Source organism: Opisthocomus hoazin, chromosome 20, assembly GCF_030867145.1.
Source record: "Opisthocomus hoazin isolate bOpiHoa1 chromosome 20, bOpiHoa1.hap1, whole genome shotgun sequence".
NCBI classification, from domain to species: Eukaryota; Metazoa; Chordata; class Aves; order Opisthocomiformes; family Opisthocomidae; genus Opisthocomus; species Opisthocomus hoazin.
Window position 1 is genome coordinate 9798781 of NC_134433.1, and position 20764 is coordinate 9819544.

The 20764-nt window shown below is 59.2% G+C and overlaps 1 protein-coding gene across 1 annotated transcript in view; it reads left to right on the top strand.

Moving 5' to 3' along the window:
- Window positions 1-9626, top strand: part of CUX1 (cut like homeobox 1) — a 283847-nt gene extending 274221 nt beyond the window's left edge. The window contains exons 19-23 of the mRNA XM_075439947.1: window positions 1369-1452; window positions 1951-2007; window positions 5403-5483; window positions 7294-7358; window positions 7818-9626. Coding sequence (XP_075296062.1) covers window positions 1369-1452; window positions 1951-2007; window positions 5403-5483; window positions 7294-7358; window positions 7818-7878 — 348 coding nt within the window. The 3' untranslated portion in view covers window positions 7879-9626. The remainder of the gene's footprint in view (window positions 1-1368; window positions 1453-1950; window positions 2008-5402; window positions 5484-7293; window positions 7359-7817) is intronic.
- Window positions 9627-20764: the final 11138 nt, after the last annotated feature.

Genomic DNA, 20764 nt, shown 5'->3' on the forward strand with positions numbered 1-20764 from the left:
GGAAGCTCCTACAGCCGTGAAGGACCTTATTTGGTTCTTTTATTTATGTCTCAGTGATGACGCTGGGTCGGCCCCTCTGACATTTTTGCCCCTTTCTCCCGCGGAAGATCATATCCATGTTTATCCGCTGCCGCAAGGCAACCCCTGAATGCCATTCACATGACCTAAAGAGCAAAAGCCTTCCGACGCGGCAGCACGGGGGATTGCATAATTCGGCACCTAACCGGGCATGTGACACGTTAAAAATAATCATCAAAGATCATTCAGTAAGGCCAGGCTATAGTGAATTCATCGCCCCTAAATGGGGAGCTGGTCTCATCGCTGGCTTCTGACCGCGCGGTGACCCGGGGATCGTGTTGCCGTGCGTAAGGGCATGTTTGCTAAAGGTCTGCGTGCGGCCGGGTTTACCCGCGGTGAGACGGAGCCGCCGGCCAGCGTGCTGGGCTGGCCGGGCAGGACAACCAGTAGCACGTAGTAACGGGTCCAGAAAGACCTGGGTGAAGGTCAGCATCACCGTGCCGGTGGGGCAGAGGTGGAGAAGGTGCGGTGCTGGGGCAGGGGGATGGATGAGCACCGCAGCCCTGGGGCAGGGTCGCGCAGCCCACGTAGCTGGGAGCCAGGGCTGGCGCTGGACTGCGACCGTGCCTGCTGGCAGCGTGTGCCGTTTCCAGGCTGGTTTTGGGCAGGAACGATGTGGAATCTGCAGTTCTCGTGACCTGCAGCGGTAGCGTTGGAGAAAGGAGGAGCAGGGATGCGCAGGCTGCACGAGCATCCTCGGGGCTCGCGGCTGCCATTCCTCCAGCACCGCCGGTGAGGCTGAACCTCTGTCCCAGGAGGGGTTTAAAGCCCAGCATGTCTGAACCGATCTACGTTTTTCACTTCTTTCAAGGAGTTTCCTTCATTTTCCTTGCCCTTTGCCCAGCGAATAACAGCTGTATGTTTAAACAACCATTTCCTCCTCCCAGACCACTGTCTGCCTCCTACCTGGCCAAGCAGCAAAGCGATTCAGGGTAGGATTTTCACTAGCCCAGGCATTTCCAGATGAGCTCTCTGGGCTGACACAAATGACAATTCATGGAAAGGGAAAAAAATCGGGGGATATGGCTGAAGTCCCTGTGGAAGAGAGGACTTGCTTAAACAGCCCCTGTTGTGCTTCTCCTCTGTGAAGGGGACGGATCCTGCTGGCCCCGCAGGTCAGCTCTGGGCTGCGCCGCTCCATCCTTTGGGGCTCACGTCTTCCAAAGGAGCAGCCGAGGGGGCCGGGGGGCTCTGGCCCTGTGGTGGGTGCCCGTACACCCCTTGCACCGGGGGGATAGGTGCAGGCAGCACCGGCACCCGCTGGCTCTCACCCTGCCTGTGCTCCCGCAGGGCGGCAGCAGGGACGACACCGAGCAGCGCTACTCCTCCCAGTACGAAGAGCGCCTGGACCCCTTCTCCTCCTTCAGCAGGAAGGTACGAAAAGCCCCTGGCACCCTCCCTCCGCATCACCCCTCCTTCTGCCCTGGGATCGTTGGCTCCCGCAGCCGGGGTAGGACCCAGCCGGCCCCGTTTTGGCGTCGCGGAGCACGGCTTTGCGCGGCAGAGGGAGGGCAGGGGCTTTGCAGCGTGCTGCGGTCCATGAGCTGGTCGCTTTGCTCGGTTCGGGTTCTGCTCGCAGCAAGGTGGACCAGGCATGGCAAAGGGAAGGAGCAGTCAGCAAATGAAACCTCGCAGGGAAATTATTTCATTGCCTGGATGAAACTGAGGGGCAGCACTCTGAAAGCATGAAACCCACTTAAATGCCATTCACTCCCCAAAATAAAAAAAGCCGTTGTACATACATGATGTCCCCCATGGCCGGGTGTAGCGGGGCTGGGAACGTCCTGGGGCACAGAGCTCCTGCCTTGATTTGTGAATCCCACATCAGCCCTTTGAGCCTCAAAATCAGCTGCTCGTACCGTTCACTTGCAGGAACGCCAGCGGAAGTACCTGAGCCTCAGCCCCTGGGATAAAGCCACGCTGAGCATGGTGAGTGGGCTGCACCCGCCGCACCGAGCCGGTCGCGAGAGGATTTTAGCCCAGTGCCTGCACCGGGGACACTGCTACTGAGCTTGGCTGTGGGTAGGGGACAGACACCATCCCTGCTTCCCCGGGCAGGGGTGCAGACCATGCCGGGGCCACGCCGGGGCTCAGTTTAGGAGAACTCTCTTTCCTCCCTTGCCCTTTCCTTCCCCTTTCCTCCACTCCCTCCCACGGTGTCCCAGGGGGTCCCGGCCGGAGCGGGTGACCCAGCCCCAAGCCGGCCAGTGGTGCCACAGCACAGACCACTGCAGTGTCAGAGCATGGCCCTGGAGCTCAGGGACAGCTCGTGTCTCAGAGGATCAACGTGAACCACGGTCTACCCCCCGTCTTCCCCGGGCAGCACTGGGAGGGGATGCGATGGGCTGCGGGAAATGCCTCTCCTCTGGTTTATAACATGGACCAGGGGCTCAGCGCTGTGCCCGTGGCCGAGGGCTGGCCGAGGGGCAAAGCCTCTTCGCACACAGCGTGGGGTCGGGGTTAGCTCAGCCCGACCCAGCCGGGGAGCCCCAGCACCCCACGCAGCTGGGGAGCCGTGCGATGGGCGGCAAAGGGCCCTGCTCCAGGGGAGATGCTCTGCCTCGCAACAGCCCTGGGCGCACAGTGGTTTCTTACTGTGTTTTCCAGAAAAACCTCTTCCCTGTTCTGGTTCTTCCTTGCAAAAAAGCATCAGGGAAAATATTGAGGAGCTGCCGGTGTCTGGAGCAGGAGAGTCCTCACCTGAGCCACGGTGGGCAGGAGGGCTGCTGCTGCCACCATGGGTATTGGCCACCACCTCATAGGGATGAATGTTGCTTTCCGAGCTAAAAATCTTGTTATTGAGAGCTGACTTAGATTTGTGACACTAGCAGCAGGCTCAGGATCAGGTTTTGGCTGAGTTAACCCCCGGCTGTCTGGTGTAGCAGAGGTTAATGTGGGACCGCTGGTCTGCAACAGCCACAGAATACAGAAGTATCTTGTAATAAAGGCAAAGTTGTCATTTGCATAAAAACCAAGCAAATGCCAACATGAATATGGATTGGGTGGCGTGCCAGCACCACAGAGAATTAATGAAAGGCATTTACAAAAAAACTGACTTAGGGGAGTTGTTCCTTGGGAATATTTAAGAACATAATCTTGTTTGTTACAGTAGCCTCCGCTGTGGCCGTGAATAGCAAAGAAGATTTCAGCCCAGGACTGGTTTGGTGGGAGATCTGTGGGTTTTAATATCAGCTTTGGAAAGCCCGCGTGGTGGTTGGGGAATGTGCTTATGTCTGTAATGAATCCCTGGCTTTTACAGCAGGAATAAAAAGTTGCTATGTAGGCAGGTAGGATCTGTCCTTCGTAAGCTGCTTTTCTTGGCTGCGGTTACTCCTGACTTTGGCTCTTTTGAAGAGATGGACACAAACCCCGGTGTCCTGGGCCAGAAGGGCTCAGACATCATCAGGGTCTGGCCGCTCTCCAAAACGCGGGGTTGGAGCGCGGCACAGCCCGGCCACACAGGGTTGCTGGTACCCAGCAAGCTCGGACATCGCTGTGGGCTGGCACTGGACTAGCGATGATGGAGAGTAAATCTTTCAATAGACATTTGAGAGCCAGAGAAATGGGTAAACCTGCAGACCAGGGTACTAGTGAGGTTCTGAAGATGCCCAAGGAATTTCCATCTTCACAGTTGCTCTCCAGAACCCCTCAGGGCAATGCCCATCTGGCAGTCCCTCCCTTGGGGGTGCGTTGCTTTAGCCCGAGCAGCGCTGCGTGTCTTCCCAAGGGCCACCGATGCTCCTCCACCTCGTGGCCTCTCCGGCAGTGGTACCCAGCACAGCTGGGGACCAGCAGCACGTGCCCGAGAGCTGTGCTTGTGGGCAAGCAGGGAGGGGTGATGACCTTCCTTTAAATACAGAGATCTGTGATGACTTGAAAGGGCAGCGGAGCAAGCTGTGGGACCCTGGGGACCTGCCCGGACCACCGGGTCCAGCCACAAGCCTCCCCTGTGCAGCAGAAGGGCTGTTGCTGGGCAGAGCAGCTGGGGCACACAGCTCCTCGAGCATCAGCAGCCCGGCAGCGACCGGCATCCTTGAGAGCTGATGTTTTTTTTTGGGGACCTAATATATACTTACAAATATCTGAAGGGTGGGTGTCAGGAGGATGGGGCCAAGCTCTTTTCAGTGGTGCCCAGTGACAGGACAAGGGGCAACGGGCACAAACTGAAGCAGAGGAAGTTCTGTCTGAACATGAGGAAGAACTTCTTCCCTCTGAGGGTGATGGAGCCCTGGCACAGGCTGCCCAGGGAGGTTGTGGAGTCTCCTTCTCTGGAGATAATCAAGACCCGCCTGGACAAGGTCCTTTACAGCCTGCTGTAGGTGACCCTGCTTCAGCAGGGGGTTGGACTGGGTGACCCACAGAGGTCCCTTCCAACCCCTACCATTCTGTGATCCTGTGATTTTCCAAGGTGCTCAGCCATCACTGCGGCCTGGCAGAGGGTGTCACGGCGCTCGGCACACACACACAGTCTCGCTGCTGCCAAAGCGGGGGGCTCCCCGCCGTACCAAGCCAGCAGTGCCACTTTACCAGCTCTTTGCTGCCGGTGCGAGTGCGTGCCGGGGGGTCCAGAGCCACGGCACAGGACCACCGTTGCTTTAGGCTGAGCTGGCTGGAGGTTCCCAGGGAGGGATGCCAGGAGCTGGAGGAGCGTGCAAACCCCAGGGTGCAGAGCGGTCACCCCTAAAACGTGCCAGGGCACTTGGGGGGGCTGCACCGTCGTTGCGGGTCTGGCTACGAAAGCGTCCTCGAAGTCATTGCTGGGGTCCCGCACGGGAGCTGGGGAGCGGGCAGGGCTGCGCAGCAGGACCAGCCTTCGGGAGCACCGGCACAGCGCTTGCTCAGCCGAGGAGGTGGCGAGGAGGCGCTGCAAATCACAAGTTCTTTGAGCTCATGAATTAAAAAATGTGCGAGACTTAATTACTGCCGAGGTTTCTCTCTGGAGCAGTGCTGAGCTGCAGGCTGGCATGAGGGGAAGCAGGCAGAGCTGGTGGAGAAAGCTGGGGTAAAGGTAGCTCAAAACAAACCCCCAAGAGAGTTTTCAGTGGGGGAAACCCCGCAGTTTGCAGCCCTGAATTCACATTGATTTGGGCAATTTTGGGCTGAGAACGTAGGCACTGGTGGTAGCCTGCTTGAAGGAGAGCGGCTGTTCGGAGGTGGGCACAGGTGGGTGGCAGAGCATCCCACCTCGCCTGTGTGTTTACGTAGGGTCTAGCACTAAAGGGGCCCTGGTCTCGGCCAGGGTCTCTCCGACCCTGTGCATGAGGAGGGCTGGTTTCCACTCGCCCGCGTTAAAATGGGATTTTTCCGTTCTGCTTTTGCTGCAGGGGCGGCTCATCCTGTCCAACAAGACAGCCCGTACCGTTGCCTTCTTCTACACCCTGTTCCTGCACTGCCTCGTCTTCCTGGTAAGCGCGGGGGCCACGGGGGTGGGCACCCCATTAAAATGGCAGCGAGCATCCCACCGGGCGGTGGGGGGGGGGGGTTACATTTTGAAGGTATTATGCCAAGCGAGCATGGTGCAGCTGGTGTATCGCGGGCTCTGGAGGCACGGGGCGGCTGGGAGCGTGGGCAGCACGGCTCGGCGGAGACACGTACCTGCCAAGGAATATCCCCTTCGGCATCATCGGGCGGGAATGGCCGCCCTCGGGTGGGCACGGGCTTGCCTGAGGGCGGGAGCTGGAAGCCGTCTGTGCCTTCATGTCACGCCTGGGAACAGCCGCGAGGCCCCGGTGCCACCGTGCTGGGAGCTCACCCGGGGTTTGGCGTATTGCGGGTCTGGGTCGCCATCCCTGCACCCAGGCAGGCGAGCCCTCCGCTTGTCAGGCAGGGAAATTTTGGTTAATTACTGTGAAGCTAACAGCGTAAGAAATTTTAAGAATAAAATACAGCCCCGTGGCCCCACATCACCCATTTCTGGACCATGTGCAGTCCCCCCTTCCTATTTCTGGGTTCATCCCTACGCGGTCACATTCACTGCCCCTCCGGGTGATGAGCTCCGGCTTTGCATTACGCTGTGCGAGCTCTGGTCCTGCCCGCGTTTACCCTGTGGCTCTGTTTTCCTCCAGTTTTCAGATTTCCCCGCTGTACATTAGGGTTGGAAGTAGAGAAGCAGAGGTTTGCTTAGGAATAGTGGCTTGAGCCAGCCTGAATCCAGTGGAAAGTCAGACGCAGTGCAAACTCCTCGTACACCCTTGCACAGTTTCTGGAGTTTTATTTATCATTTCAGGGGGAAAAATAACCCACAATAATAAATAATTAAACAATGAAACAAGATGAAAGACAAATCAGAGCAATATTTCTGTCCTGATCTTACAGTAAAACCAACTTTCTGTTAGTCTGGTGAGGAAAGAAAATAAAAAGTTAAACATCATTAATTTTTAAAGCTCTAACCTGAAAAAAAAAAAAAAGTAAAATTCATAAATATTACATGGCTGGAATGATCTTACTTCATCTAGACACAAAAGGGCCTGAAATCCAGCACCCAGTGCTGCCTGGGCTGGGCACGCACCGCCTGTCCGACGGGGACGGGACAAACCCGGGGCTCCTCCGTCCAGGAGCAACGTGTTTGCCGCTAATCCCAGGAGACACCACAGCCTTCACCCCTTCCCACCCGCTGCCTGCTGCCTGCTGGGGTTTCAGTTAACCCTGGTCTGGAGGCCTGCTGAAGGGTGGTTGTGAAATTAGAGTATTTCCCTGGTGACAAGATAGCCACGGCTTAGACACCCCCAAGGCTTTCATGCATCAGCCTGGTGTGGGAGGGCTTCTCCCTCTTTCCAGACCCTCCCCGCCTCCTGGGACCACAGCTCTGAAGTGGAAACCCGGTGGGGAAAAAGGAGCCAAACTGAGCCGTGACCTTCCTTAAGCCCGTGCCAAAACCACGTCTCCATCCATGTGCGACCTCGAGCACGCCCGCCTTGCCCCCAAACCACCGGCAGAAATCACCCGCTGGAAGAGGTCGTCCTGACCGTCCCGAGGGCAAGCCCCTGCAGCACACGCTGGGGACGCAAGGCTTGCGAAACCGATTTCACCCAGAGCATCGCTTGAGGTCTCTGCTTGAGGCGCAGGAGCCACAGGCGCCCGCAGAACGCTGCGGCAGGGATGCTGCGGGTGGCTGTGGGGAGGGGATGGCAGGGATGAGCGGTGACCCGGGCTGCTGCGAGGACGGGCAGGGGTGGGCAGGCGAAGGCAGAGCTGATCGCATTTCTTCTTTTGCAGGTGCTCTACAAAACGGCCTGGAGCGAGAGCGTGGGAAGGGACTGTGCCGCGTACTGCGCTAAGAAGTGGGTGTGAGGGTCCTGGGGCTCGGGGCCGTCGTCCACCCGGGTTCGGTGGGCAGAGCATGGTGGTTTGCAGCAGATTTTTTGGCACCACTTGGTGCACCTCTGTCCTGCAAACAAGGGCAGTTAATTGGGTTTTAAACCCTTAATCGTATCAGGATGGCGGGGGGAAAAGGTGCATGGAGCAGATCAACTGCCTGTCTTCAGTCGGGTGTTTTCCAAATCCCTTCCCGTGAGCGGTTCTAGCCCGGGCGAGGAAGCCTGCGGAAGCCAAACGTGAGCCTGCAGACCAGAATCAGGCCCGTGCCTGGACTCCGGTTGCCCTGTGCAGCTCCCGGGTGGAGGAGGGAAGCGTGGTGCTGATTATCTCGGCTCACACTCAGAAATGCAGCGGCTCCCGCTCGGCTGCCGAAGGGCTTCGAGCCTTGTGCTGTGACTGACGTGGCTGTGCCCTTTCCGCAGGTACGCCGACCACGTCCACAAGTTCCACGAGAACGGGGACGCGGGTGACATGTGGCAGTGACGGCTGGACGCAGCCCCGCTGGCGCCGGCTCCCTCGCATCCCACGGCAGGATCCGTCCCTTCGCTCCCCGCCGGCCGCTTCGCTATAGCTTCGCTTTCTGCTTCGTAGAATGGAGGCAATGATTTCCCCCCCGTCCCCACCCTTGGAAATGAAAATCCTCGGCTAACGGAGAGTTGTTTTGCAGGACACGGCGTGTCCAGCCCTCCCTCCATCCCCGGAGGAGGTCCGTGTCCTCCTGATGTCCCAGAGAGCTCAGTCTTTACCAAGACACCTGGAGAGTGCGAGAGGAGAGGTGCTCCTCTCGGGTGCACAATCTCTTTCCATCCTTGTTAAAAACGAGCGCAGTGCTAGGTGGACTAAATTTAACCAGAAATGAGGGGGAAACCAACCTCCTGAATGTGCGTTTTCAAGTGTCACAACATTTGAGAATTCCTGGTTTGCTCTGGTCGGTTGAGTTACCAGAAGGTAAGCAGCTCTGCCGGGCTCCGACCGAGCAGGCGAGACAGCGGCCGATGAAAATCAGCCATCCCCAAAGACGGGGCTGTTCGGCACGCTGCCTGCTCGCTGCCTCCCAAGCCAAGTCAAGCTGTTGCTCAGCTCTGGGCTCCATCTGAAGGGCTTCTGGGGACCTTCTGCAGCACCTCGTGTCACCCTGCTGAGCACCAGCAGACGCTTGCCTTGAACCAGAGCCCTCGGCTTGAGAACAGCTTGGCTGGTTCGGACTTCACGGGCATGAAGGGAGGTGTTGCTGGGCAGGACTGATCTCACAGGGATGCTCCAGACCCTCTCCTTGCTGAGATGTTTCTGCTGAGCGTTGGTTGCCCCACTGGGTGCAATGGCTTCACCTAATCCCAGGCAGTACCTGCCTCACACGGGGCTTTACTCGCCCTGTAGCTGATCTGCTCAACATCTGACCCTTTTAGGAAGCCACAAGTCAAATCAAGCAATTGCTGGTGGTGGGTTCGCTGCAGGATGAACCCTGGGGCTGCTGATTTGGGTTGATTTGGGGAGACAAAGGTGATAGGAGAGGCTCTGATTAAAAAGAGCGGGGCCCGGCACCCCCTGTTCCTGCCTCGGCTGGCCGTGACCACATGGTGCGGGAAGATAATAGCTTGTTAGCGTGGTCCTCAATTAAAATTCCCCTCCAAAGACAGGAGAATATTGCTGCTCCCAATTAATATTGCATTGCAGATTCAGATCTATTCACATTCACGCTGCTGGGAAGCCAGGGCCTCTAACGGAGCGTGCAGGCAGCAATTGGCTTCGCATCTGCCACGGGCAGCCCTGGGTTATTTATAGGAGCTGTGGCCCACGGCAAAATGTAAAATACTCATAAATTGGAGGGAATGATAAACCCCGAGGGGCCAAAATGCACCTGTCCCGCTCGGCGCGGGGTAAACTGAGCCGGTCCGGAAGGGAGGCACCGGCGGGGCGAGATGCCAGCGAGGGGCTCGGGGGTGACGCTGCCGTGCGCCGGGGACCTCTGCACAGACCGATGGGCTGCGGGTCGGAGGAGATGAGATTTTGCTGTCTGAAATCAGTAGCTCGGAAACGTGATCTGGGGAAGGGTGGGATGCTTGTTGAGGCTTTGTTGGGAAGGTTAAATTTGCTTTTTTTAGAAGCTCTGTGTGGTGTCTTGGAATTGCAAAACTTCTGCAGCTATTCGCACTTGTACTCTCCATAAATGACTGAAAATAGTTGTTGAGTTCTGCAGGGCAAGTGATAAAATAAACTTAGACGTGCATTGACTGGGTGCTTTTGTGCTTTGCTTCCGGTTTTTTTTTTTGGACTTTTGATATTAAACAACTGAGAAATATCCTGCTCAAGTCCAAGGGCAGAGTGTGCAGCTAATTTTAGAAACCCATTACAGCAGCTAAAGGCAGTGATGTCTCGCAGCACCGGGAAGGGCAGGACCTCTGTCCCCATGTGCTGGAGCTATCGTCTTGGTGAACACCGGCACCCCGTGGGCCGTGGAAAAGACTCCCAGCGATGGAGAGACCACGAGAGCGGAGGGACTTGAGCCCAGGCAGCCTCCAAAACCAGAGATATTCTATATATCCCCAGCGGCTGTTGGTAAAGGCCTCAGGTTGAATGGTGTAAATTTACCTGGCTAATTTTGGGGGAGCTGGTCATGATCCCCCCCTTTCTTACCCTCTTTTCTTGTTTTTCCAGCCCCAGGGGACCCCGGCAGACCCAGCCTGGCGGGGCCGGGCTGCTTTGCAGGCTCTGACCTTGCGTTTCAGCCGCAGCTTCCTTCTGCTGAGCCCAGCGAGCGCGAGGGGGTCTGGGAGAGCCGAGCACGGTGCCCCCCACCACGAGGGGCCGAAGGGTAGGGGCTGTGCCAGAGGTTTTGCAGCCCCCTGGGTCTCCGAGGTCTTACTGGACCCCTGGCCCTGGAGCTGCCGGGTTTCATCCCTTGGGCAGAGCCATCGCCTCCTTCCATGCAAAATTAGAATGACAAATTCAGCGATTTGTCCCCAGATTCTTCCTGGGGAGGGTGGGGGTTAGATGCAGGGTGCTGTTTTCTCTTCTCATCTCACTGTTTTGCAGCTTCCAGCAGCTCCTGCTGCCACTGCACGGCACAAGGACCCATGTCTCCCGCCTCCCCCCGGCACCGGCCACCGGAGCAGGGCTGCACACGCCCGGGGCATCGCGGCGAGCACCAGCAGCACTCAGGGTAACGCACCGCTGGCTGCTCTCAGCCCCGGCGACAGCTACGGGGTGTCTGGGTGTCCCGGCCAGCCAACAACTGCCGCTCCCAAGAGTCCGGCTTTGGCTGCCAAAAACCTCTGACTGGAGGCAAGGAAAGCCCGAACTGGGGAGGGCTCTGGGGTCACCGCCGGGCTGGCCGGCGCCTCGGCCAAGACTTTGGAGCTGCTTTCCAGAGGCGTGCGGGAGGCAAAGAGCTCGGGCAGAGCTGGGGGGCTGCAGGGCTCCGAGAGAAGCCTCATCCCTCCGGGCACAGCAGCCGGCGTTGGAGCAGCCGTTGGGATGCTCGTGCGTGGCACGACACAGAAATCTGCAATTTCGGTGCCTGGGAAGATGCCCTGTGCTTAGAGGGGTGTCCTTGGATGTCTCCTCCAGCCCCCCAACACCGCCTGGCACCCCCCGGCCAAGCTTGGCAAGGCCAGGGGAGGGCAGGACAGCGCAGCATCGCTGGCAGCGCTGTGCCCAAACCCCCGTCCCCCCCGAAAACGAAGCAGTGGGTCAATTAAAGGAAGCAGAAGCCCCAACCTCTGGCAAGAGCGCTGAGGCAGCTCGCCCTGCGCGGGGTTTGCCATTGGCAGGGTGAACGCTGTCATGCCTGGCAGAAACACCACTCCCCAAACGCAGACCTTCCCGGAGGCGGCCGCGGCCCACGGCAGCACGAGCTCAGGCTGGGGCTGACCCAGCCGTGAGAAGGGACGCGGCGTCCGCCCGTGGCACCGGCACGGCCGCAGCACCGGCCACGGCAAGCGGTGAATGCATCTCGGCACGGCACGCGATGCTCCTCGGTAAGTGGCGTGCGGGCAGGTATCGCATTGCATCTCCCCACTGCTGTGGGTCAGCAGCTTCCCTGCAGCCCCCTGGGCACCCCAGAAATGCCCCTGCACACCCCTATAGACCCACACCCCTATAGCCCAACACCCCTATAGCTCTACACCGCTATGATGCACACCCCCATAGCACTAGACCCCAAAGATGCACACCCCTATAGACCCACACCCCCACAGACCCACACTCCCGCACCCACCCTGAGCCCCGGCACCCCAGGAGCCCCGTTTTTGGCCAGGTTCAGAGGGCAGCCCCAAAGAACCCCGCAGCAGGGACAGTGCTGCCCAGGGAGCCCCACAGCCCGGCTCTGAGGTCCCTGCCTTTTTTAAGGATGGAGGTGAATTTTTTGCTAATTTGATTTGAAAGCCCCTTTCATCCCCGAGTGACTTGAAATAAAAGGATTTCAGCGACCCCTTCCTCTCCCTTGCTGTTTTAAATTTGATTATGGGAAACAATTTTAATTAGTATCGACAGATATTCAGGAAAATAATTACGGGAAAACCTGTGCTTTTTGTATCCATTTAACCTGCAAATCATCTGTCCCATCTCAGAGACCCGGGCTGAATTTTGGGGGGCGGTGGAGGTTTCCAGGGTAATGACAGGCTCCTGGGGAAGCCCGGGTGGTTAATGAGATAACAGGCTGCTCACAGCTGGGTCACAAGTTCAGTTTTTGCCTCGGGCGGAGAAGACAGGAGAGAAATCACTGCCAGGACGCAGCCGATCTGTCTTGGTTTTTGGCTGCAATGCACGCCCCATCTGCCCCCCGGCCAGGGACAGCGGCAAGGGGCCCGATCCAGCTCCAGCCCCACGCCGTCACCGCTGTATAGGGGATGCCGAACGCCGTGGCAGCCCGGTCGGTGCGTGTCCACGCGATGTGGCGGCGTTTGCATGGCAAACTGCAACAGCAATTACCACAGCGCTATAAAAAATAATAATATGATTTTTCTACAGGTCTCCGGCCGGGCACCTCATCCCTCCGGTCCAGTTCCTGCTGGAAACAGATCTCCAGAGCCACTGATGCGCCGGCAGCAAACGTGTTTGCCCTCACTCTGCAAATGGAAAAGCGAGATCGATAGGGTTTGAGCGGGGCTGAGCGAAGCGGAGCCAGCGCCCGGCGCGCAGGATGCGAGCGAGACTCCCTCGCCGGCAGGAAAGGAGCGTCACGAACACAAACACGCGCGGAGCCAGCGCCGGGAGGAGCGCCCGGTGCCGCCGGTTGGCTGACGTGCAGGCTGTACCCGGCAGATAAACAGATCGCGGGGCTGGGAAGCCCATCCGCAAAGGGTCAGCGCAGGGACACAGCCCATAAGGGAAAAGAGGGGATGAGATGTCAGGGGTTTGGGTAGCTGGAGGCAGGAGCGGGGCCAGCCCAGCCACAGGGATCAATCGGTGCTGATTTTTGGAAGGGCGGCTCTAATTCTCCACTGTAAGCAGGCAGGGAAATGGTGGTGGATCTCCACTGCCTGATGCCTTTAAATCAAGGCTGAATGTCTCTCGAAGACATGCTCTGGTTTGGCCAGGAGTGATGGCCACAAGGCAGGAGTTGTCGGCCAAGGGCGCGTGGCGAGCATCACGGCTTCACGGTCTATGAACCATCACCCCTCGTGTTGCTTTCCTAACAGACAGAGCGTCCAGGGCTGCTGGTTTTAGACGGGTTGTTTTAAAACCGACAGCAGGGTTTGAATGCTGGGAGCTCCCTTGGCCGGGGTGCTCTTCCCGTGCGGCTGTCCGCCCTGGGACACCCCGTCCCCTGCGAGAGGTGACAGCAGCCGGTGGAGAGACCACGGGGGCAGGTGGGAATCGCAGCGGGGTTATCTCGATGCCGAAATCGCAGCGGTGGGGTTGTACTGTGCCCTGCTGCAGCAGAGCTGAGCATCTCTGCTGCAAGCTCTAGTAATGCCAGAGCCCTGGTAACCCTGTTAATAGGGGAACCCTGTTATTAAGTCGGATTTCGGGCGAGGAGGGCGAAAGCGAAGGCAGGCTCCTCCGCGCAGCGGTGCTGGAGGGTGCCGGCTGGTAATAACTGTTTTATTGCTTCCTGTTGTGTTAGACATCTGATGGCAAGCCGGGGCCGAAAGCTGGTGCAGCATATGGAGCAGCCCCCCCCAACCTCCCCCTCCGCCTTGTTTACAGAGTCTCCCTGGAGATGGGCCTCACAGGCTTTTCCAGCTCGGAGAGGAAGCGGAAAAATATTTACCTCGCCCCCCTCCCCAGAAGTCTGTTCTCATTAAGGCAGGAAAAAGTAAACGAGGCGCATAAGGTGGAGATGCTGTGCTGCCACAGTGAGCACCGGGAGAGAGCCGGGGCCGGGGATGCTGAGCAGGCCAGGGATGCCAAGCAGGCCATGGGCAGGGACCGTCCCCTCCCCTCCCTGGGGGTCCCTGCTCCCTGCAGCGATGTTATCCCCTGCCCGGGGCTCGGCCGAACCCAAGCCCTGCGTCTCCCAGCCCTGCCTTCATGCTGGGGACGCTGGGGTGGCAGGAGGACGCTCAGGTGTCCCACCACCCCCCCATGGGCTTGCAAAGCCTTCCCCTGCTCGCCTGCATCCCCAGGGATGCCCCAGGCGGGGGGGCCCGAGGCAGTGCCCACCCCCAGGCTTTGCTTTGGCTGCTCGACTGTTTGCAAAGCTGGGGTGGGGACGGGAAGGTTGCACCTCCAAAGCACCCTGGTATTCTTTCATTCGTTAATTATGGTTTTTTAATGTCGACAAGGGCAGGACAGGCACCCCCAAGCTGCCAAACCTGCAACATGCTGGTGTGAGGATCTCCGCCGGCGCCGGCTTGCAATGAAAAATCAAAAAGGAAGGAAATTGGCTGTTTCCCTGTCTGACGCCCCAGCCATCGATCACGGAGTCACGCCGGGAGCAGCTCCTGGCTCCAGGAGCGCTCTCCTGCCAGCCCAGCCCAGCCCAGCCATCAGTGCCGGGTGGGAACGCTCAGCCGCCACCTGCACGTGGCTTTTAATTGGAAAAGCCCCAGCTCGCAGCACCAGGGTGTCTCAGGGTGGCCGGTTTCTTCTCCCCATCCCCGGGGTGGCCGTTTCCCGTGGAAGACAAAGAGCTTGGGAGCCGGCGAGCCACGCTCAGCCCCGGCAGCTCGGCTGGGCACGGCCCTTGCCAAGGGTTAGCTGCTGGCTGGCGGTGAGCCGCGGGCGAGCTGGAGCTTGGGCAGGCTTTTGGCACGTCCCGGCGACCCAGCGGGGCAAGGGGTTGTGCTGGAATTAAGACAAGGGGAGGGATGCAGGGGCACGTGTTGCTGATGGTGTCCCACTGATGGCGAGAGGCCCATCCCCCTCTGGCTTCGCAGGTAAGGGGAGCCCGGCCGTGGGGGAGCTGCCAGCCCTCACTGGGGTGGCTCGGGCATGGCACGACCGTGGCCCAGCTGTGGGCACAGTGTGGGTGTCAGATGGGAGGCACGTCCCAGCCAAGCTGGCAGAAAAAACACCCTTTTCATCTCTTCTAACCTGTTTCGCCCCCTTCCTTCCGTCTGTCCGCGGCTGCAAGGGGACGGGCAGCGCTGCCATGCCTTGTCCCCATCGAGGGATCTTTGCCCTTAGTGCGGGGGGCTTTGTCCCCGTGGCACGGCGCAGTGTTCCCGTTGCATTCGTGCTTTGTCCCTGTTCCATGGTGCTTTGTCCCCGTTGCATTCTTGCTTTGCCCCTGCACTGGTGCTTTGCCCCCGTTGCACATCTCTGCACTGTAACGCGAAATGGGTGAACCCCCCCCCCGACGCCTCCCGCAGCAGCGAAGCCCGGCTTCCCCGCCCGCAGAGGAGCGGTGCTGGGGCCGAAGGCAGCACCGCAGCCCTGGCACGGCTCCTCTGACGGCTCCTCTTGCCCAGAATAACCGTCCCCACCGGCAGCGAGGGGGACCGGCACGCGGCCTGCCGGGTACGCAGCCAAAAATAGCCAGGGAGGGAGCGGGGGCAGAGGGCAACCCCCAGCACCCCGCTGGGGCTTGGCTGCACTTCCCAGCTCCCCGAGGGAGGCACGGCCAGGCTGGCAGCACCGGGGTCCCTGCGGAGGGCTGAGCACCCCACTGTGACCCCCCCGGGAGGACTGGTCCTCCCCAGGCATCCTGCAAGACGCAGGCGGGTCGCTGACGGAGGCAATGCGAGACGTGATTTTACGAGCTGTGCAGCCATCCCAGCGACAACGGGGTCCCCGAGCCGGCTGGGGACGGATGGACCCCAGCAGCAAACTGGCTACAGCGCAGGGCTCCGGGGTACCCCCTCGGCACAGCGGCCCCCGCCCCAAATCCTTGCCCTGAATACCCAGGATCTGAGGCCTTGCGGGTGCCCGTCGCTATGGAAACCCCTTCTCTCAGCCGCTGGTCCACGCCGAGCCTGCCTGCGCTGCCGCCTTCCCGGAGGGCGATGCTGCAAGGTGATGCTCGGGGAGGTGGTCCCACAGGTCCCAGCCACAGCGGGGTCTGTGGAGACCACCCGTGAGGGTCTCCTGGGGAAAGAAAGGGCTGTGTAGGGAGCAGAGGGGGTTTTAACGGGCTCTTGGTGGTCTTAGAGACTTGGGGAAGGTGTTTAGCACAGAGGAGGGCTCTGGCGTGGACCAACATGAATGGTCCCACTGATGTCCCCACCAGGCTTGGCCCTGCCCCGGGTGTGGGGAGCCAGCGCTGCACCCCTCAGCAGCCGGGAGAGGACGCGTCGTGTTCAAATTACTGGCTTTGCCCTGCGAACGCTGTTCCCTCTGCAGCCCGAGCTGTCCCGGCGTGGTGTCACCCTCTGGGGTGACACAGCCTGCCCCGGGGCGGGGAGGGTGCTGCCATTGCTGACCGCCTTCCAGTGCCCTGGGCCAGAACTGGGATTTTCCAGGGCTTTTTCCCAGTTCCCCTCCGCACACTGGTCCCTGCAGGCTCACAGGGTTTAGGAATTTCCCGGCGTCTGCTGTGAGCCGTGTGGCTTCGCTCTGGGAACCCCTTCGGAGGCTCTTCGCACACCAGCCTTGAGCTCGCACACACCTCGCGTCGGCTCCCCGCGGGCTGGTAATAAGCTGGAAGAAGCTTTAAAAGCTAAGGGAGGGTTGGGATTTTGGAGCTGCTAAGATTTTTAAGAGCTGCTCTGAGTCCAGGCAAAGATGGGTTTGCCTTTAATATTTAATGCTTTTTTTTTTTTTTTTTTTAAACACACGTGCAAGTGCGCGTTCAGAGCTGCTGCAGGGAGAGCTTTGCACTGCGGAAACGCCGGGGCCAGCTTGACCCAGCAGCGTGGGACTGCTTCAAAGCCAAGGTTGCCAGAAGGACATTCTCCAGCCTGCAGGAAAGGCAAAACCCTGGGAAACCACACTGAAAGAGCCACTTGGACCAGCCCAGTGGGGAATGTCAGGGAGAGCATCCCGCACAGCAGGGATCCAGGAGCAGCACAGTTTCCCCTCCATCGCCAGGCGTGAGGAGCTGCTGTTGCAGGAGCGTTTGCAAGCAAGAAAGGCAAAAGCCCCTTCTGTGTGCCTGAAATCCCCAGGGGCTCGGCTCCCAGCGGCTGGAGGCTGCGGGCACGGAGCTGAGGGGCCATTGGGATCACTGGGAGCCTGGAGCAGCGGCGTTGTGCTGCTCAGGGAGAGCAAGGGAAAATGATCCAACCTGGGACAGGTCCTTCAGGAGAGCTGCACCAGAGGATGTGGTCCCGTGGTCCTCGGGGTGAGCAGCTTCGTCATCCTGGCTGTGGGTCAGGACCGGCAAAGTGGGGGTCCCAAGCCCGTCCCCAAGCAGATGCCTCCAAATAGATGCAGCTGCAGGAGGCGACCGAAGTGTGACGCAGCAGGGAGGGCTTCGCTCCTGGAAAACCCCCTGACCAGGGCAGCAGAGCCACGGAAGACGTGTGGGAAGGCTTTTTGAAGCCTTTTTCTCCTGTGGCTGGCTCCTACAAGGTGCTCTGCCCAGGCAAAACAAAGCCTCTGACACCGTCTTTCAAACACGGCCCCAGCAGAGCAGAACAGCACAAAGAAAAGGGGTATTTCAGAGACAACGTAAGAGTAGCTGATAGCCTCTGCCCTTCGCTCCAGCAGAAATGGGAGGCAGTTTGGAAGAGAAGGTGCAGAAGGTGCCTGTCCCGCTGGGAGGGACACGGACCGGTCACCCCAGCAAGGCAGGCATGGCCACGGGGAGCAGCGAAGGAGCAGCACCCTTGGGCGAGCGGAGGCAGGAGCAATCATGCTGGGGGCTTGGGGTTTTTTTTTTTTGCTAGAATTTCAGCTCTGCATCCCCAGGTGTGGACACACTCATGTGTCCCCGACACAGACCAGCGTCTGGGTGCTGGTCCCAGTGCAGGGCTCTGCATCTGCTTGCAAACGCTTGCACGCTCGGCGAGCTCTCCACCTGCCGCCCTGCCAGCGGGCGCCGAGGGGAAGTTCTAGCGCAGAAAAAGCACCGCTTTTCATTTGCATCGGCAGGAGGAAGAAGAGCAGCGGCAGCACCGGCGCTGGGCTCCTGTGGCTTCTCCTGCAGAGGCCCGACTCCCTCGCCAACGAGGTGTCCTCAGAGGAGGTGTTGTGTTTCCGAACGCAACCATCTCTCCTCAAAGCATGGAGACACCGAGTGAGCACAAATTCCTCCCTGCTGGTGTGGGGCTGGGGTGTTCGGAGGGGCCCAGTGGGCTCCGTCCCAGCAGGGCGCAGTGGAGGCATCGAGATCAGGCAGAATCAAACACTTCAGGACTGTAAATGTTGAAGCCATGGATCGTGTCCACTCTTTTTGCTCCTAATACTGCTCCCAGCACTGCCAGGGATGCAGAAGGGTTGAGCTCCGAATCCCCTCTCTGCCTGACTGGTTTTGGGAGACTGCACTCCTTCCCCACTCACCAACCCTAAATATTACTCCCTTTCCAGCTGGGTCCGACACGGAGAGTCTGCTGGGTGCGATTCTGAACAGATGTTTAAGGCGCAGAAGAGCTGGGACGTGACGGGGACAGGCTGCACGCACACGAGAAGGACGTGGGATGAATCATTGATGCTGCCAGCCGGCCGACTGCTCGCCTGCATGGCTCCTCCGCTCGGGCGATGCTCTCCGGCTCCATCCAGACTCCGTCAGTCATCCTGGGGGGAGAGGAGGATGGGGTTTGGTCCTGTTTGTCTGTCCTGCTGGGGGATCTCAGCTGGTCTGGCTTTGCGCTGGTCTGTGGTTGGGCTTGTCCATCTTCGATGGTCATCTTGGGAGACCATCACTCCCAGCCAGTGGGGGAGGGAAAAGCTCAGGTTGCAGAGGAAATTTTAGCCACGGTCTTTGTGCCGAAAGGAAAGGGCTTTTCTCCGTCTGGCAGGTAAGTTCTGAGTCGGGGGGGTGAGGAGGAGAAGGGAATTTGCACGTCAAGGTGTTCACATCAGCGCGATCCCCCAGAGAAGGGTCCTCCAGCCCTGCAGCCGGGCTGTCACTGCCTGTGTGCCTTCTCTTAACACGCCAAAGGACATTTTAAAGCAATTTCTCCTGCACAAATAAATACAAAATCAAGCCACTATTTCTCCTGGTTTCTTCTCTTTTCCCCTTTCATCCCTCTGACATCTTTCTCGGGTAAATCCTTCCCTTATGTCTCATTAGAGACTGTTCCTGGACAATTTGCAGCTGTGACAGCCCGGGAGAAGCCCGCGGCCCATCTGCCCGGCTGACAGCTCGCATACGCACCCGGCTCTTTGCCATCCCTGCGCCACGAAATGGTTTCGAAAGCAGGTTCATGGCTGGGCTGCCCCGTGCCGTAACCACGCAGGCCTCCTACCTCCCTTTCCAGGGTCTTCCTGGGACGCTGGACAAAACGCTTCACCTCCCACCCCTGCTTTCCTCCCCCTAACACGCTCCTCTCTCCCCACCATGATTCTGCAGCTCTGCAAACCCACAGCATTAGGGTTTTGCAAGAAAATCTGCAAGAGCCTTACGGTGCCCGCTCCCCGGATAACCCCCCGCCTGCCCCGGGACGCAGCAGGGATGGAGGCGGTGAAATTAAAAATAACCGGCTTTGCCGGGGGACGCGGGCGGCGGCGGGCGCGCTGCCGGAGCTGGCACGGCTCGGGCGCCGGATGCCTCCGGGCACGGGATTTCAAGGGCACGTCACGCTCCAGCCGGGCGGCTGCCAGCAGCCCTCCCCAGCGCTGGCTGCGCCGCGCGCTTGACTCCTTCCAGCGATTTTTTAAGGCAGCTAATCGCTCCGAGGGAGTCCCGGCGTAATGAGGATTGGCAGAAGCGAGCAGATATTAGGTTTATTCACCACCAGTTTTAAATCATTTAGCAGAGCAGAAAGGCCGTGTTCCTACAAGCAATATGTTCTGCTCTGCTCGCATCACGGTTCCTATTAAAAGGGTTTTAGTGATGAATGGGGACGGTGGCGTCTGCCCGGGGAGCTGTGCCGCGTCCGTGGTGATGGGAGAGGGATGAGCGGGGCCAGAAACCAGTGCCAAGGATTCGAGCCGAAGCCCGTCCCAGTCACAGGAGCTCCCACCGACTGCGGAGTGGGACTCGGGAAGAATTTATGGCCTGTGGAACGCGGCCTGCGGCTTCAGTTTAAAAATAAACCCTTAAAAGACAATCTGGGGAGCTGGACCAGGGATGCTCTTCACACAGCAGAACGTGATTCCTCGGGGACTGCCGAGAAAAGCCGTGGGAGAAGTTCAGCTTAAATCTCTTTGGTCAAGGCGCAGACCTAAAATTAGCCCCCAAACCCTTTTGAAGGTTGGGATCTTTCATGTGACTGACCAGCAGCGTCGCAAACTGCGCATTTCCAAGCTTGGAGCCCTGCTTTTCTTTTTAATTGCGGCCCCGCCAGGCTACCCGGCCTTCCATCGCAAGCAAGCCCAGGCTCTCCGACCTTGTTTTACGCGTCCTGAAACAAGCAGCGACCCAGGGAGGGAAGGCAGACGAGAGCCTCCGTCGCGTACAGCGCTGGCGGTCGCAGAGTGTTTATCCTGGTTCATGGATGAAATTCCTGCCCTTCCCTGGGCTCCTGGCATGTTTTGCTCACGAGCGATGTTTGGTAAAATCTGGGAGTTTGGTAAAAGCTGGGCTTTCTGCTGCTCGTACGGTAACTGGGGCTGAAGCGAGTGGTTCCCAGCAGCGTGCTGGCTTTGCAGCACTCTTCACATGGGCGATATTTGCGGGGTCCGCAGGCGACGGGGCCGCGAGCCGGGGCAGCGCAGGGCGCTGCGGCTCACAGCACGCCCTGCCAGGCTCTCTGCCTCTCCGCCAGCAACCCCCAGCGTGAAACCCGGGGCTGTCCTTGCCATCGCTGCCCTCTCCCACCGAGCGCGGTGCGGGTGGTCTCACGGGCAGGGCATCGCCCGCGTCCGTCGGGACTGCCAGACCCACGCGTGCAGCTCCCAGCCCTGCTGGCGATCAATAGCGAGTGCGATGAAACCCTTA